At 44.2% G+C, this 17055-nt stretch overlaps 1 protein-coding gene across 1 annotated transcript; it reads left to right on the forward strand.

The window, feature by feature from the left end:
- The first annotated feature begins 224 nt into the window (after nt 1-224).
- On the forward strand, nt 225-14729 carry Mmachc (metabolism of cobalamin associated C). The gene is made up of 4 exons (XM_004672142.3): nt 225-368; nt 6453-6647; nt 11457-11609; nt 13244-14729. The coding sequence occupies exons 1-4, from the start codon at nt 288-290 to the stop codon at nt 13652-13654; spliced, it is 840 nt and encodes a 279-aa protein (XP_004672199.1). The 5' UTR covers nt 225-287; the 3' UTR covers nt 13655-14729.
- Nucleotides 14730-17055: the final 2326 nt, after the last annotated feature.

Consider the following 17055-nt stretch of genomic DNA (forward strand, 5'->3'; position numbering starts at 1 on the left):
TCCCTCCCGGGAACAGCCCGCAGGAAGTGCGTTTCTCGGGAAGAGTCTTGGGGCCACACCCCGGCCGTGAAGCTTGTCGGGATAACGGAGTCTTTCAGGTTCCGTTACGCTTGGGCTTCCAAGGACCAAACGAACTACTTGTACCAAGATGCACCGCGCGGGGCCCACTGTGTCGCGTGCTGGTCGCAGGGCCTCCGGGGAAATGTAGTCCAGATCATCTTGCCCTCTACCAGCCCAGTTATCCCTGACACTCTGTTTCCCAGCAGGCTCGGTGTTCAGCGTGTACTATGGAGCTTCACGTCGCAGAGCTGAAGGAGAAGATTGAGGACGCATTGTGTCCTTTTGGTTTCGAAGTTTACCCCTTCCAGGTTGGTTTGTCCCTCCTGTGGTCCTAGGGCGACCTGTATGATTGGCCTCCGTGACACCGGTGTGAGGCCCCAGGTGCTTTGTCACCCCCACCCCCCAAGCTTCTACCTCCCGGTGGCCACCTAACTGCTGGGACAGTGTGTTAGCTGGGGCTGGGGTCCAAACGGTCCCGTTTGTCTTTTCACTCTTCTGTTATGTTAAGTTAGTGGACAGGATACAACTTAAGCTGTGTGGCTCTGCCTTCTACATAACTGACCGGAAGAAAAGGAATCACCTTGGTGAGTGCCACCACTCCCGGCTCACCTTGAAAGCTTCCGAAATAGTTTAGAAATGGGCAAAGCGTGGAAGGTTGGCCTGGTTATAATTTAGGTCAGCTGAGGAGAGAAGAGCATTCATTCCTGTGTTAAACAAGAAACAATTGCTTAGTTTGTTACATCTTCCACAGAATGATTATTCATGCTGCTGCTAACGTAATACAGAGCTGGATACAGAAATTCTGTGCACCGGCCTGGTGCTAAAGTCTCTGTAACACCTTCCCTATCCATCCCACCCTTCGCCACTTTTATGTTTCTCCCACATCAGTACTGAGTGCAACAGGATATGTTTAAAACACAAAGCTAGCCAGACGTGGTGGCGCACACCTTTAATGCCAGCAATCGGGAGGCAAAAGTAGGATAATCGTGAGTTCGAGACCACCCTGAGACTACATAGTGAATTCCAGGTCAGCCTGAGCTAGAGTGAGAACCTACCTCGAAAAAAAAAAAACAATCAAATTCAGCTTTGAGCCCTTTGCCTATGTTTAAACAACAGCTTACATCCTATTCATGCCACTGAAAGGCCCACAGCAATGAAGAGGGAAGCATTTTGGGAAAATAGAAATCACTCTTAAGAGCACTTACAGGAAAATTAAAATTAAAATTGAAGGGCTGTAGAGATGGCTTAGCGATTAAAGCACTTGCCTGAGGAGCCTAAGGACTGAGGTTTGATTCCCCAGTCCCATGTAACCCAGATGCAGAAGGTGGCACATGTGTCTGGTGGTCATTTGCGGTGACTGGAGGCCCTGATGTGCCTATTCTCTCTATATATCTGCCTTTCTTTCAAATAAATAAATTAAATTAAAATTGAGATCAAAGGATATTACAGTAGTAGAGTCTAGTCAATGTAATACTCTGGTTCAATCTCAAGGACACGCCCCCCCCAAAAATACAGCTGTATACAAAAAGATTGGGAGGAGGATTATGTACATCACAAAAATCAGCCTGAGTAGTGTAGAGGTAGTGATGGATGGCAGGTGTTTGAGAAAGGGAGAATGCCTATGTGGCATATCTGGGTAATGGGAACTATGTACTGAACTAGCTATAGCTCTACCAGTAATCTTAAGGTCCTACCACTAAGCTTCCCAGTCCTATATCCTGTCCACCATCAAAACTATCTCCTGACATCTCCCAACTCCATTGTTTTCCAGCCCACCAATCTAAGCTCTAATCCAGACAATTTCTCATTAGGATTACTATAATAACCTCCTTACTGCCCTCTTGCCTCCAATCCATTTTTCTTTTTTGGGAGGGAGAAGGGGCTTAAGGCAAGGTCTCCTTCTAGCTCAGGCTGGCCTCAAACTCACAACAATCCTGCCATGTGGAGTTAAGGGCATATGTCACCATTCCTGATTTTTCAATCCATTTTCTTCATTGTAGACAGATCTTTCCAAAAACTATCCTATCAGTTTACTCCTTCATTTCATTTACTTTTTTTATTTTTTATTTTATTTTTTGAGGTAAGGTCTCACTGTAGCTCAGGCTGGCCTGAATTCACTCTGTAGTCTCAGGATGGCCTCAAACTCAAGGCAATCCTCCTACCTCTGCCTCCCAAGTGCCAGGATTAAAGGCATGTGCCACCACACCCGGATTTTTTTTTTTTTTAATTTGACAGAGAGACAGAGAAAGAAGCAGATACAGAAAATGGGCATGTAAGTTCTTCAGCCGCCACAAACAAACTCCAGACAGACCTGCTTCCGTGGATCCTTGGGAATTGAACCTGGGTCCTTTAGCTTTGCAGGCAAGAGCACTAAGCCATCTCTCCAGCCCATCAGTTTACTCTCTTGTTGTGGCTTTTCAAGGTAGGATCTTGCTCTAGCCCTCAAAACAGGAGGATTGGAGAGGCCAGGCATAGTGGCAAACACCTTTAATCCCAGTACAAAGGAAGCAGAGGTAGGAGGATCACTATGAGTTCCAGGCCAGCCTGAGACTGCATAGTAAATTCCTGATAAGCCTGAGCTACAATGAAACTCTACCCAGGGGAAAAAAAAAACAACAAAAAACCAGGGTTGGAGAGATGGCATAGCAGTTGAGGCACTTGTCTACAAAGCCTAAGAACCCAGATTTGATTCCCCAGGACCCATGGAAGGCAGATGCACAAGGTGGTGCATGCATCTGGAGTTTGCAGTGGCTGAAGGCCCTGGCAAGCACATTCTCCCTCTCTCCCTCCCCTTCTTTCTCCTTCTCAAAAAAATAATTTTTTTAAATAATTTATTATTTTTTATTTGAGAACAACAGACAGAGAGAAAGAGGGGGAGAGAGAGAGAGAATAGGCGTGCCAGGGCTTCTAGCCACTGCAAACGAACTCCAGGCGCGTGTGCCCCCTTGTGCATCTGGCTAACGTGGATCCTGGGGAATCGAGCCTCGAACCGGGGTCCTTAGGCTTCACAGGCAAGCGCTTTACCGCTAAGCCATCTCTCCAGCCCTTTTTTTGGTTTTTCAAGGTAGAGTCTCACTCTAGCTCAGGCTGACCTGGAATTAACTATGTAGTCTTAGGGTGGCCTCGAACTCACAGCAAGCCTCCTACCTCTGCCTCCCGAGTGCTGGGATTAAAGGCGTGCGCCACCACGCCCAGCAGAAAATATTTTTTAATATTTTATTTTTATTTATTAAGAGAGATTCAGAAGTAGGCAGGTAGAGAGAAAGAGAGGGAGAATAGGTGCCTGAGGGCCTCCAGCCACTGCAAACAAATTCTAGACGTGTGTGCCCCCTTGTGCATCTGGCTTATGTGGGTCCTGGGGAATCTAACCTGGGTCCTTTGATTTTGCAGGCAAGCGCCTTAACCACTGAGTCATCTCTCCAGCCCGGAAATAAAATAATTTTTAAAAACAGACAGAGGGGGCTGGAGGGGTGACTTAGCACTTTAGGCATTTACCTGCAAAAACAAAGGACCCAGGTTCAATTCCCCAGGACCCATGTTAGCCAGATGTACAAGGGGGAGCACACATAAGGAGGTCGTTTGTAGTGGCTGGAGGCCCTGGCGTGCTCATTCTCTTTCTCTCTCTCTTCCTCTGTCAAATAAATAAATAAAAATTAAATTAAAAAAAGAGAGAGAGAGGGCCGGGTGTTGTGGCACGCACCTTTAATCCCAGCACTTGGGATGCAGAGGTAGGAGGATCACCGTGAGTTGGAGGCCACCGTGAGACTACATAGTGAATTCCAGGTCAGCCTGAGCTACAGTGAGACCCTACCTTGAAAAATAAAAATAAAAAATAAGAGAGACAACTAGGGAGATTGCACAGTGGTTAAAAAGGTACTTGCTTGAAAAGCTTGTTGTCCTAGGATTCCCTAGTACCCACATAAAGCCCTACTATGCCCATATACATACACAAATAAATAAACAGTTTAAAAAATTTTATTTTCCTTCTGTCTATCAGATAAATAAAATGAATAAAATTTTTTAAAAAACATTTTAAAAGGGCTTAGCAGTAAAGGCATTTGCCTGCAAAGCCAAAGGACCCAGGTTCGATTCCTCGGACCCACATAAGCCAGATGCACAAGATAGCACATGTGTCTGGAGTTCGTTTGCAGTGGCTGGGGGCCCTGGTGCACCCATTCTCTCTCTCTCTCATACACTCTCTCAAATAAATAAATAAACTTAAAAAAATTTATTTCATTAGGGCTGAAAGCCAGGTGTGGTGGTACATACCTTCAATCCCAGCACTTGGGAGGCAGAAGTAGGAGGATCACTGTGAGTTCAAGGCCACCCTGAGACTACATATAGAATGAATTCCAGGTCACCCTGCACTAGAGTGAGCCCCTACATCAAAAAACAAACGAAAAAGCAAACAAACAAACATATATATAGCTGGACATGATGGCACACACCTTTAATCTCATCACTTGGGAGGCAGAGGTAGAAGAATCTCCATGAGTGCAAGGCCACCCTGAGACTACATAGTGAATTCCAGGTCAGCATGGGCTAGAGCAAGACCCTACCTTGGGGAAAAAAAAAAAGTAATATTTATTTTATTTGAGAGAGAGGGAGGCAAAGAGGCAGATATATATAGAGAGAATAGGAATGCCAGGGCCAAACTCCACATGCATGAGCCACCTTGTGCATCTGGCTTATGTGGATACTGGAGAATAGAACCTAGATCCTTAGGCTTCATAGGCATGTGCTTTAAACACCGAGGCATCTATCCAGGCCCAAAATAGTAATAATAATGGATGAAAAATTAGGGCTGGGCCAAGCATGGTGGCATATGCCTTTAATCCTAGCACCTGGGAGGCAGAGATAGGAGGATCACTCTTGAGTTTGAGGCCAGCCTGAGACTACATAGTGAATTCAGGTCAGCCTGGGCTACAGTGAATCCCTACCTCAAAAAATCGAAGAAAAAAAAAAGGGAGGGGGGTTGCTAGAGAGATAATTCAGTAAAGGCAGTGGCTTACAAAGCCTGCCAGCCCAGGTTCAGTTCCCCAGTATTCATGTAAAGCCAGATGCCTGAAGTAGCACATGTATCTGGAGTCAATCTCTTCCTCCACCCCTCAAATAAATACATGTTTGTTGTTTGTTTGATTTTTAGTTTTTTCAAGGCAGGGTCTCATCCAGGCTGACCTGGAATTCACTATGTAGTCTCAGGGTGGCCTCACACTCAAAGTAATCCTCCTACCTCTGCCTCCAGAGTGCTGGGATTAAAGGCATGTGTCACCATGCCCACCAAATAAATAAATACATTATATATATATATATATATATATATATATATATATATATATATATATATGTATGTATGTATGTATATATATGTATATATATGTGTATACATACATATACATTTATTTCTTTTATTTTACTTGGTTTTTCAAGGTAGGCTCTCACTCTAGCCCAGGCTGACCTGGAATTCACTATGTAGTCTCAGGGTGGTCTCGAATTTATGGCTATCCTACCTCTGCCTCCTGAATGCTGAGAGAAAGAATGAGCCACTATACCTGGCCTTTTAATATTTTTTTATTTTAATTTTTTAAATTTATTCAATTTTTATTAACATTTTCCATGATTATAAAAAAATATCCCATGGTAATACCCTCCTTCCCCTCCCCAACACACTTTCCCCTTTGAAATTCCATTCCTTTTAATATTTTTTATATTTTATTTTTATTTATTGATGTTAGAGAAAGAGGAAGATAGAGACAGAGAGAGAATGGGCACACCAGGGCCTCCAGCCATGGCAAAAGAACTCCAGATTCAGTGTCACCTTGTACATCTGGCTTATGTGGGTCCTGGGGAATCAAACCGAGGTCTTTTGGCTTTGCAGACAAACACCTTAACCACTAAGCCATCTCTCCAGCCCATAAATAAATAAACAATTATTTTATTTTATTTGACAGAGAAAGAGAGAGGGGGAATGTGTGCCAGGGCCTCCAGCTACTGCAAATGAACTCTACATGTGTGTGCCCCCTTGTGAATCTGGCTTACATGGGTCCTGGGGAATTGAACCTGGATCCTTTGGCTTTGAGAGAAATGCCTTAACTGCTAAGCCATCCCTCCAGCCCATCAATATACATGTTTTAAGCTTTTTAAAGGAATAAGCCAAGTGTGGTGGTATATGCCATTAGCTTATTTCACTGCTCTAAATTTCTGTAAAATGCAGATCAGTTGCCCATACAACATAATATGCATACATTATTTAGCATCATAGAAAATTCATTTAACGAATGAGTTGGAAAGCTGAGGCAAATGTATAAAGCTTTAAATACTGGGCTAAGGTATAAGCCCAGCCAAGACCTAACCTGCTTTACAGCCTGACCCAAACTTCGTCTGTGTTCCAGGTGGCATGGTACAATGAACTCGTGCCTCCAGCCTTCCATTTGCCCCTCCCAGGACCTACCCTGGCCTTCCTTGTACTTAGTACACCTGCCATGTTTGACCAAGCCCTCAAGCCCTTCTTGCAGAGCTGCCACATACAACCTCTGACAGACCCTGTGGATCAATGTGTGTCCTACCACCTGAAGCGTGTTACAGAGGTGAGTATGGCTCAACTTTCAGCTCCTAAACCTACATCTGATTCCTTGTCCTAAACTCACTGCAGGATCTAGACCTAGGGCGAGGACCCACTTTGCAAGTGAAATGGTACTCTAAAGCCAACCTTGACATTGTGTGACTTCTCTGTATTCAGCCTTCTCACACCCAGGCTTTACCACTTTCATTAGGCACACTGCCAGTGAAAAATCATTCTCTCACCCAACACTGATAGACAACTATATGAACCTCAAGCCAGTCTTGGTCTCCAAGTGAAATAGGGTGAGCCCAACATCCTCCCGGCATTTCTCATTAGCCTCTGCCCTAGACTTAGAATTATTTGTGAGTCTTTGTTGCCTTTTGATGACAGAATATTTCCCAATGACAGATTCTTTTGCTTTCCTTTTTAAAAATTTTATTTATTTGAGAGAGAGAATGAGCACGCCAGGGCCTGTAGTCTTTGCAAACTCCAGATATATGCACTACCTTGAGCATGGGTACTGGGGAATTGAATCTGGGTTCTTAAGCTTTGCAGGCAATTAGTTGCCTTAACCGCTAAGCCATCTCTCCAGCCACCAATGACAGAGTCACATAAACTAGGTCTTCCCACCCTAGAATTGTAAAGGGCAAGATTAAATCACCCTATAATAGAGATTTCCCTGCAAGCATAGGCCCTTTTGGTAAGGGGGGGAGGGGAAGAAAACTATAAATTTCTTCACTTTGGAGCCTCTCAAGTTAAAGTTATGTTTTCTTTTCAAAGTTGGGTTCTAAGCTGGGCATGGTGGCACATACCTGTAAATCTAAGCACTTGGGAGGTTGAGGCCCAAATGATCAGATTCAGAGTCAGGCCAGGCATGGTGGCACATGTCTTTAATCCCAGCACCTGGAAGGCAGAAGTAGGAGAACTCCCAGGAGTTCAAGGCTACTCTGACAGTATGTAGTGAATTCTAGGTCAGCTTGGGCTATAGTGAGATCCTACCTCAAAAAAAAAAAAAAAAAAAAAAAAACAATAAATTGCAGAAGACACTAGAAAATGGAAAGATATCCCTTGTTCTTGGATTGGAAGAATCAATATTGTGAAAATGGCAATCTTACCAAGCATGCCTTTAATCCCAGCACTCAAGAGGCAGGGTAGGAGGATCCCCATGAGTTCAAGGCCAACCTGAGACAACATAGTGAATTCTACCAGAAACTCTACCTCAAAAGAAAAGATAAATCCAAAATTCATTTGGAAGCACAAAAAACCTCAAATATCTAAAACATTTTTTTTGCTTATTCTTATTTATTTGAGAGTGACAGAGAGAGAAAGAGGCAGAGAGAGAGAGAGAATGGACGCGCCAGGGCTTCCAGCCACTGCAAATGAACTCCAGACACATACGCCCCCTTGTGCATCTGGCTAACATGGGTCCTGAGGAATCAAGCCTCGAACCAGGGTCCTTAGGCTTCACAGGCAAGCACTTAACCACTAAGCTATATTTCCAGCCCATCTAAAACATTTTTGAGCAACAAAAATAAGGCTGCTGGTATCAACATACATGATTTTAACCTATATTACAGAGCCATAGTAACAAAAACAGCATGGTACTGACACAAAAACATACATGTAGATCAATGGAACAGAATAGAGGACCCAGATGTAAGTCCTGGAAGCTATAGCCACCTGATCTTCCACAAAAATGGTAAAATTACTCATTAGAGAAAAAAGCCTTGAGTCCAGTGTGGTGGCGCATGCCTTTAATCCCAGCACTTGAGAGGCAGAGGTAGGAGGATCACAGTGAGTTTGAGGCCACCCTGAGACTACATAGTGAACTCCAGATCAGCCTGAGCTAGAGTGAGACCCTACCTTGAAAAAAAAAAAAAAGAGAGAGAGTGTGTGAGGGAGAAGATATCCTCTTCAGCAAATGGTGCTGGGAAAACTGGATATGTATCTGTAGAAGGAGGAAAATAGATCCTTATCTCTCTCCATGCATAAGAATTAAGGCCAAATGGGCTGGAGAGATGGCTTAGCGGTTAAGCGCTTGCCTGTGAAGCCTAAGGACCCCAGTTCGAGGCTCGGTTCCCCAGGTCCCACGTTAGCCAGATGCACAAGGGGGCGCACGCGTCTGGAGTTCGTTTGCAGAGGCTGGAAGCCCTGGCGCGCCCATTCTCTCTCTCTCCCTCTGTCTGTCTTTCTCTCTGTGTCTGTTGCTCTCAAATAAATAAATAAATAAAATTAAAAAAAAAAAAGAATTAAGGCCAAATGGATCAAAGACCTTAATATCAGACCTGAGACTCTGAAACTGCTAGAGGAAACAGTGGGAGAAATCATTCAACATATTGGTCTGGCAAAGACTTTTTGAATATAACCCCAATTGCTCAGGAAATAAAACCACAGATCAACTGCTGGGACCTCATAAAATTATAAAGCTTTTGTACAGCAAAGGACACTGAATAGAGCAAAGAGGCAACCTACAGAAGGGGAGAAAATCTTTGCCAATTATATTGACTGACAAAGGATTAATATCTCAGATATATGAAGAACTCAGAAAACTATATAATAAGAAATCAAACAATCCAATTAAAAAATGGGCTATGGTTTGGGCATGATGGTGCATGCCATTAATCCTAGTACTCGGGAGGCAGAGGTAGGAGGATCAGTGAATTCCAGGTCAGCCTGAACTAGACTGAAACCCTACCTCAAAAAAACAAAACTAAAATAAAATTATACACACACACACACACACACACACAACTAAATAGAGTTCTCAAAAGAAGAAATACAGATGGCATATAAACATCTTAAAAAATGTTCTACATCCCTAGCCACCAGGGAAATGCAGATTAAAACTACATTGAGATTCCATCTCACTCCTATCAAATTGGCTACCATCATGAAAACAAATGACCATAAATGCTGGTGAGGATGCGGAAAAAGAGGAACCCTTCTACACTGTTGGGGGGAATGCAATCTGGTCTAGCCATTGTGGAAATCAGTGTGGAGGTTCCTGAGACAGCTAAAGAAAGATTTAACATAGGACCCAGCTATACCACTCCTAGGCATATATCCTAAGGACTTGTCTCAACCATGTTTACTGCCACTGTATATACACAGTAGCTGGGAAATGGAACAAGCTTAGATATCCATCCACAGATGAGCGGATAAAATGAAGATGTGGTACATCTACACAATGAGTTCTACTCAGCGGTAAAGAATTAAAAGTATGAAATTTGCAGAAAAATGGATGAATCTAGAAAGGATAATAATACATCTTCGTGAGGTAACCCAGGCCCAGAAAGCCCAATGTCGCATGTTCTCTTTCATATGTGGATCCTAGCTACAAATGATTGGACTTCCATGTAGGCAGGAATACAACTCAGTACCAGAGGCCCATAAGCTAGAAAGGGGATATAAAGGAAATAGAAAGGGAGGGAGGGGGGACTTAATAGGATGGTATTGTATATATGTAAGTAGAAGAACAGATTAATAGGGGTGAAAAGGCCTAAGAGAGGTCAGCAGAAGAGACTGAGTAAAGGAAAGGTGAGGGGAGGGCTAATCAAAATCTAAGAGGATATGAATAAATCATATTGAAACCTACTTTTTTGGACAATGAAACACTCAGAAGCCATAGATTGTTACTAGAAAATTTGCAGTGCCAGGGATGGGATTCCTTCCAGTGAGTTGTTGGCCAGGGAGGTCATTTATACCCCCAAAACATTACAGGCCAATGCTGAGGCCCTTGGTTTCCTACCAGAAATAGATGGTAAGACCTTTTTGCTGAAGACTCCACATACTTGAGATGCAGGGTCACTGAGAAATCCTGCTTATACTGAGCTGAAAGCCTCCTCCATGTAGACCAGCTGACAGAAAGCTATAAAAAGCCACACTGCATACAGTTCAATGGGAGAGAAAGAAATTACCAGTGGAGATATTCAACACTACAAGACTTAAATTTGGCCAGCCATGCCAAATGAACCAATGGGTGCAATAGTGGCATGTCTGTTATAGGGGAAACCAACCACTCTCTAATTGGACTGGAGGCCCACTTCATGGGAGAGATAACATCCACCCCTGATACTGGAAACCTACAACAGGGGTAGTCATGAGCCCTAGGGGTATAATATCTGCTGCTGTCTGGCTAAACATATATACTATGCTTATCAAACTGCCCAGTAAGCACTTCTCTTAATGTTCATACCTATATATTAATGCTACTCTCACTCTTGGTTAGAGAAGCTTCTCTTTTTAGATGGCAATGACCTTGGTATGACTCAGAAAGCACCATAGTGCTGAGAAGAGACAGAAGAGTGCTTTGCACTGAAATACCTCTATCACATCTTCCAAGGCTCAGGGTCCATTGTGGGAGAGGTGGGGGAAAGAATGTAAGAGCCAAAGGAAGGGTAGGACTCCTTACGATGTGCTCCTCCAGACACAAAATGGCCTGGGTATCCATGACCTCACAGTGCCTGACACTACCTACACAAGACTATCATAATAAGAGGAAAAGATCATGACATCAAAATAAGAGAGACTGATTGAGCTGGGAAGGGGAAATGATGGAGAGTGGAATTTCAAAGGGGAAAGTGCGGGGAGGGAATTAGCATGCATTATTGTCTACAATTATGTAAGTTGTCAATTAAAAAAAATAAAATAAGAGTTCAAAAACTCATTTCTGGGTAAATATAAGTTCCTGGACAGCCTAAGCTACATTAACCATTCTGAATTTGGGATGAGGGGAGGACATCTGCGGATAGGTCCATGTTAAACACACAAATTAGGCCTCCTAAGAACAAAGTCTTAACTCCCCTCAAGCTAATATGTACTTCTTTCATTCCAGAAGTTTCCAGAGCTGCAAATTGAATTCATTGCTGACTATGAGGTACACCCCAACCGGCGCCCTAAGATACTTGCCCAGACTGCAGCCCATGTGGCAGGGGCTGCTTACTACTATCAACGAAAAGATGTGGAGGCTGACCCATGGGGAACCCAGGTCAGAGGACAAATGTGAATGAATGAATGGGGATTGTTAGGGGGGAAAAATGGTGAAACAAAAACCTCTGGACCTCTACAGTCTGTTTTCTAGTTTTCCTACAGCAATCAGGAAACCAAGATAGAAGGAGTACTGTGATTTCAAGGACAGGCTAGGAGTAGAGTAAGTGCCAGGTCAACCTAGGCTAGAGTGAGACCCTACCTCAAAACAAAACAACTGGTCTGTTCTTTTTTTTTTTTTTTTTTTTTTTAACTAATTTATTTATTTGCAAGCAGAGAGAGACAAAAAGAAGAAATACAGAGAGAATAGGAATGCCAAGACCTCTAGCCACTGCAAATGGACTCCAGATACAATGCACCATTTTTTGCATCTGCCTTTATATGGGTACTGGGGGGCTGAACTCAGGTCATTAGGCTTTGAAGGCAAGCACCTTAACCACCGAGTCATCTCTCCAGTCCCCCCTTTTTTTCAGAGAGACAGAAAGGCAGAGAGAATCGGTGTGCCAGAGCCTTCAGCCACTGCAAATGAACTGTAGACGCATGCACTACCTTGTGCATCTAGCCTACGTGGGTCCTGGGGAATCAACCTGAGTCCTTTGGCTTTGTAGGCAAGTGCCTTAGTCACTAAGCCATCTCTCCAGCTCTTTTGTTTTGATTTTTAAGGTAAGGTCTCACTCTAGCCCAGTCTGACCTGGAATTCATTTTGTATTCTTAGGGTGGCCTCAAACTCATAGCAATCCTCCTACCTCTGTCTCCTAAGTGCTGGGACTAAAGGTGAGTTCTACCACCACCAGCTTTCCAGCCCTTAAAAAAATAAAATTAGAGACAGAGAGGGAGGAGTGAGAATGGGCACACCATGGTCTCTAGCCAGTGCAAACAGACTCCAGATGCATGTGCCACTATCTTGGACCTGGAGAATCTAACCTGGGTCTGTAGGCTTTGCAGGCAAGCACCTTAACCTCTAAGCTAAGCTATCTCTCCAGCCCTATCCTGTTCTTTTTTTTTTTTATTTGAGAGCAACAGACAGAGAGTGAGAGAGAATGGGCATGCCAGGGCTTCAAGCCACTGCAACAAACTCCAGTTGCGTGCGCCCCCTTGTGCATTTGGCTAACATGGGTCCTGGGGAATCGAGCCTCGAACCGGGGTCCTTAGGCTTCACAGGCAAGCGCTTAACCGCTAAGCCATCTCTCCAGCCCCCTGTCCTGTTCTTAAAAACACTGTTACAGGCTGAAGGATTTGTGAAAGCAGACCAGTATTGATACCAGTTAGGTGCCTGAGGGCAAGGCTCAAGTTAGCCCTTTCCTCATGCTCAGATTGAGTTTATGAAAGAAAAGGTCCAAGCGGGTAATGGTGGCTCACACCTTTAATTCTAGTGCTTGGAAGGCAGAGGTAGGTGGATCACGAGTTTGAGGCTACCCTAAGACTACATAGTGAATTCCAGGTCAGCCTGAGCTAGAGTGAAACTCTGCCTCAAAAACCAAAAAAGAAAAAGGTACAGAAAAAAGGGGCAGGTTTCTGTGTGGAGCCTGTATACACTGAATGGTAAATCAGTGAACAAAGGCAGCTTGCCTGCAATGACAACAGTTGGACCTAGTGCCCAAAGATCCTACGTGACCTTGCTTTTCTTTATCCCAGCGCATAGCAGGTGTATGCATACATCCCCGATTTGGGGGCTGGTTTGCCATTCGAGGAGTGATGTTGCTGCCAGGAATTGAAGTGCCAGATCTGCCACAAAGAAAGCCCCCTGACTGTGTACCTACAAGAGCTGATCGCATCACTCTGCTCGAAGGCTTCAATTTCCATTGGCGTGACTGGACCTACAGGGATGCTGTGACAGCTGAGGAGCGTTACTCAGAGGAACAGAAGGCCTATTTTTCCACACCACCTGCCCAACGTTTGGCCCTGTTAGGCTTAACCCAACCCTCAGACACACCAAGCACATCCTCTGAGCATCCTCTTACCACACTCAACAACCCTGAGAATCCCAGCAAAGCACAAGGCTGGCTCAGCCCCAGTGTCTCACCACCTGTGTCCCCTAGCCCTTGATACCTTCTCATCCTTATGGAATCCAACTTATGGTGGTAGGAATAACTGGTTTTGACAAAGCAAGTTTTATTTTGGGTACAACTCCTTGATAATAGATCTTCAATGAAGCCGGGCGGTGGCACACGCCTTTAATCCCAGCAATCGGGAGGAAGAGATAGGAGGATCACCGTGAATTCGAGACCACCCTGAGACTCCATAGTGAATTCCAGGTCAGCCTGGGCTAGAGTGAGACCCTACCCTCAAAAAAAAAAAAGCCCAAAACTAAGATCTTCTATGAGCATAAGTCTTATATTGCATTTGTCAAGACAAGTCAAATACAAAGGAAGATCCAGAAATCATCATTTGTCTTGGCATATTAGACTTTTCTGGCCTTGAACTCACAGTAGATCCTTTTACCTTAGCCTCCCAAATGCTGGGATTAAAGGCATGTGCCACGCCCAGTAGAATATTGGACTTCTTGCCTGTTAGCATTTGAAGTACTCTAAGGTACTATTTATTAGAGGACCAGAAGTAGTGCCCACCACATAAGGCTGAAATACCTAATACTTAGGTGATACTATGTACTTCCTACTGAATGTCTAAGGATCATACTGCTCATAGAACTGGAATGGCCACTTGTAGTGTTTTATTACTGATGCACCATTACAACTAGACATTTCAGTTCTTTTACAGAAACTAGATTATCCTAAGATGCCAAAATTCTGGTCCCATGCAACCCTCCCAGAAAATAGCAATGACCAAGTAACTTTCTGAGACAGGATCTCACTCTCTAGCCAAAGCTGACCTGGAAGCCACTATGTAGTCTCAAGATGGATCCAAACGCATAGTGATCCACCTACCTCTGCCTCTCCTGTGCTAGGATTAAAGGCATGTGCCACCACATCCCACATGAAGCAGGGTTTTGATTCAAGGTTATCTATTTCCACACCTGGCTCAAGTAACTTCTCCTCTCCTCTCCTCTCCCCAGCTGGAGTAGATAGTATCTGCTTATGAGAATAAGCTTTTGAATCATTTCTATAGTCACATGTATGTCATGTATTTGTGCAATTCAAATTGCAAACTATCTTTTGATTTACATTGTTTTTGGTCATCTCATCCATTGTTACAGTGTAATGAGGTCAACAGTTATTGGAAAAGATTAATTTTAAAATGACACTGAGAGAAGCCAGGTGTGGTTTGAGGCCACCCTGAGACTACATAGTGAATTCCAGGTCAGCCTGGGTTAGAGTCAGACTCTACCTTGGGGAGGGGGGAATCATCTGGAGTTCTTCTGCAGTGGCTAGAGGCCCTAGCCTGCCCATTCTGTCTCTCTTCTATCTCTCTGCTTACAAATAAATAGAATTTAAAGAATCTTTTTTTTTTTTTTTAAGTGATGAGCTGGACATGGTGGTACATGCCTATCTCAACACTTGAGAAGCAGAGGATCACTATCCTGATCTACAAGAGACCTCATCTCAAAACAGGGCTGGGAAGATGGCTCAGCACTTATGCTGGGCCAGATCTGACTCCCCTGTAACTTCATATAGCCAGACTTGAACACATCTGTGTGGAGTTCATTTGTAGCAACAAGAGGCCCTGGCATTCCCTACTTTCTAATACAGAACTGTGACTAACAAGTCATTTGGTGGGAGGCTGTTTTTTTGTTGTTGTTGTTTTAAAGAGGGAAAGGCACAGAGAATGGGTATACCAGGGCATCCGGCCACTACCAATTAACTTTAGATGCATGTGCCACCTCGTGAATGTGGCTTACATGGGTCCTGGGGAACTGAACATGGGTACTTTGTCTTTGCAGGCAAGCGCCTTTACCGTTAAGCCATTTTTGTTTTGTTTTTGAAGGTAGAGTCTCATTCTAGTCCAGGCTGACATAGAATTCACTCTGTATTCTCAGGATGGCCTCAAACTCATGATCCTCCCACTTCTGCCTCCCAAGTGCTGAGATTAGGGCGTGTACGACCATGCCCAGCTCCGTTTGGTATTTTTGCATAACGTCTTGCTCTGTAGTTAAATTTAGCCTAAAACTCAGTATGTACACTATACATATAGCTCTATGTGGGTACTGGGGAATCAGATCTGGGCTAGCAGGCCATGTAAGCAAGCACGTTTAACACCAAGCCATCTCCAGTGCTCCCTAATACATTCATGGGGCAGTTCCTTTTTTTGGGGGGATGACCCCATGTGTTTCATGCTGTACCACTGTTGCAGTCAAATTTGCGTTGCTGGTAGAAATCAATTTACCATGAGCAGCTTGTGGGGGGAAAAAAAAAGAGGCTTATTTTGGCTTACAGGCTCAAGGAAGAAGCTACACTGTGGCAGGGTAAATGATGACATGAGCAAAGGGTTGGACCCTGGCCAACATAAGGTGGGCCATAGCCAACAGGAGAATGTGCCAAACACTAGCAAAGGAAAACTGGCTTTAACACCCATAAGCCCACCCCAACAATACACTGCCTCCAGGAGGCATTTAATTTCCAAATCTCCATTAGCTGGGAACATGACTCAAACAACTGCTAAAGAAAATGTCAAAAATAAGTCTTTTTTTAAAAATAAAGAAATAGGGCCGGACATGGTGGCACACGCTTTTAATCCCAACACTTGGGAGGCAGAGGTAGGAGGATCCTAAGTTCGAGGCCACCCTAAGACTACATAGTGCATTCCAGGTCACCTTGGACTAGAATGAGACTCTACCTTGAAAAAAAAAAAAAAGAGAGAGAGAGAGAGAAATAGGGCTGGAGAGATTGCTTAGCAGTTACAGCACTTGCCAGCAAAGCCTAAGGATCCAAGTTCAATTTTCCAGGTCCCACCTAAGCCAGATGCACAAGGTGGTACATGCATCTGGAGTTCGTTTGCAGTGGCTAGAGGCCCTGGCGCTCCCATTCTCTCTAATAAAGTAAAAATCTTTAAGAAAAAAAGGGGACTGGGCATGGTGGCACACACCTTTAATCCCAGCACTTGAGAGGAAGAGGTAGGAGAACCACCCTGAGTTTGAGGCCAGCCTGAGTGAATTCCAGGACAGCCTAGCCTAGAGTGAGACTCTATCTTAAAAAAACCAAAACTGAAAAAAAGGGGGAGGCTGGAAGGATGGCTTAGTGGTTAAGGCATTTGCCTTGAACTTTGTCTGTTGCCTGTGTGTACATGTATTTCCCTTCTTCATTGTACCAGATTTTGAGGCAGTTCTTTATAATCTCATTTTTCTCCTTAAGAAAAGTAGCCAGGCTTAGTGGCCTTTAACCCCAGCACTTGGGAGGCAAAGGCAGGAGGATCACCGTGAGGTGAGTTCAAGGCCACCCTGAGACTCCATAGTGAATCCCAGGTCAACCTGCAGCCTGGGCTAGAGTGATGGCTTAGTGGTAATTGACACTTGCCTGCAAAGCCAGCTGGAGGCCCTGGCATTCCTATCCTCT

This window comes from Jaculus jaculus, chromosome 5 (assembly GCF_020740685.1).
Source record: "Jaculus jaculus isolate mJacJac1 chromosome 5, mJacJac1.mat.Y.cur, whole genome shotgun sequence".
Classification (NCBI taxonomy): domain Eukaryota; kingdom Metazoa; phylum Chordata; class Mammalia; order Rodentia; family Dipodidae; genus Jaculus; species Jaculus jaculus.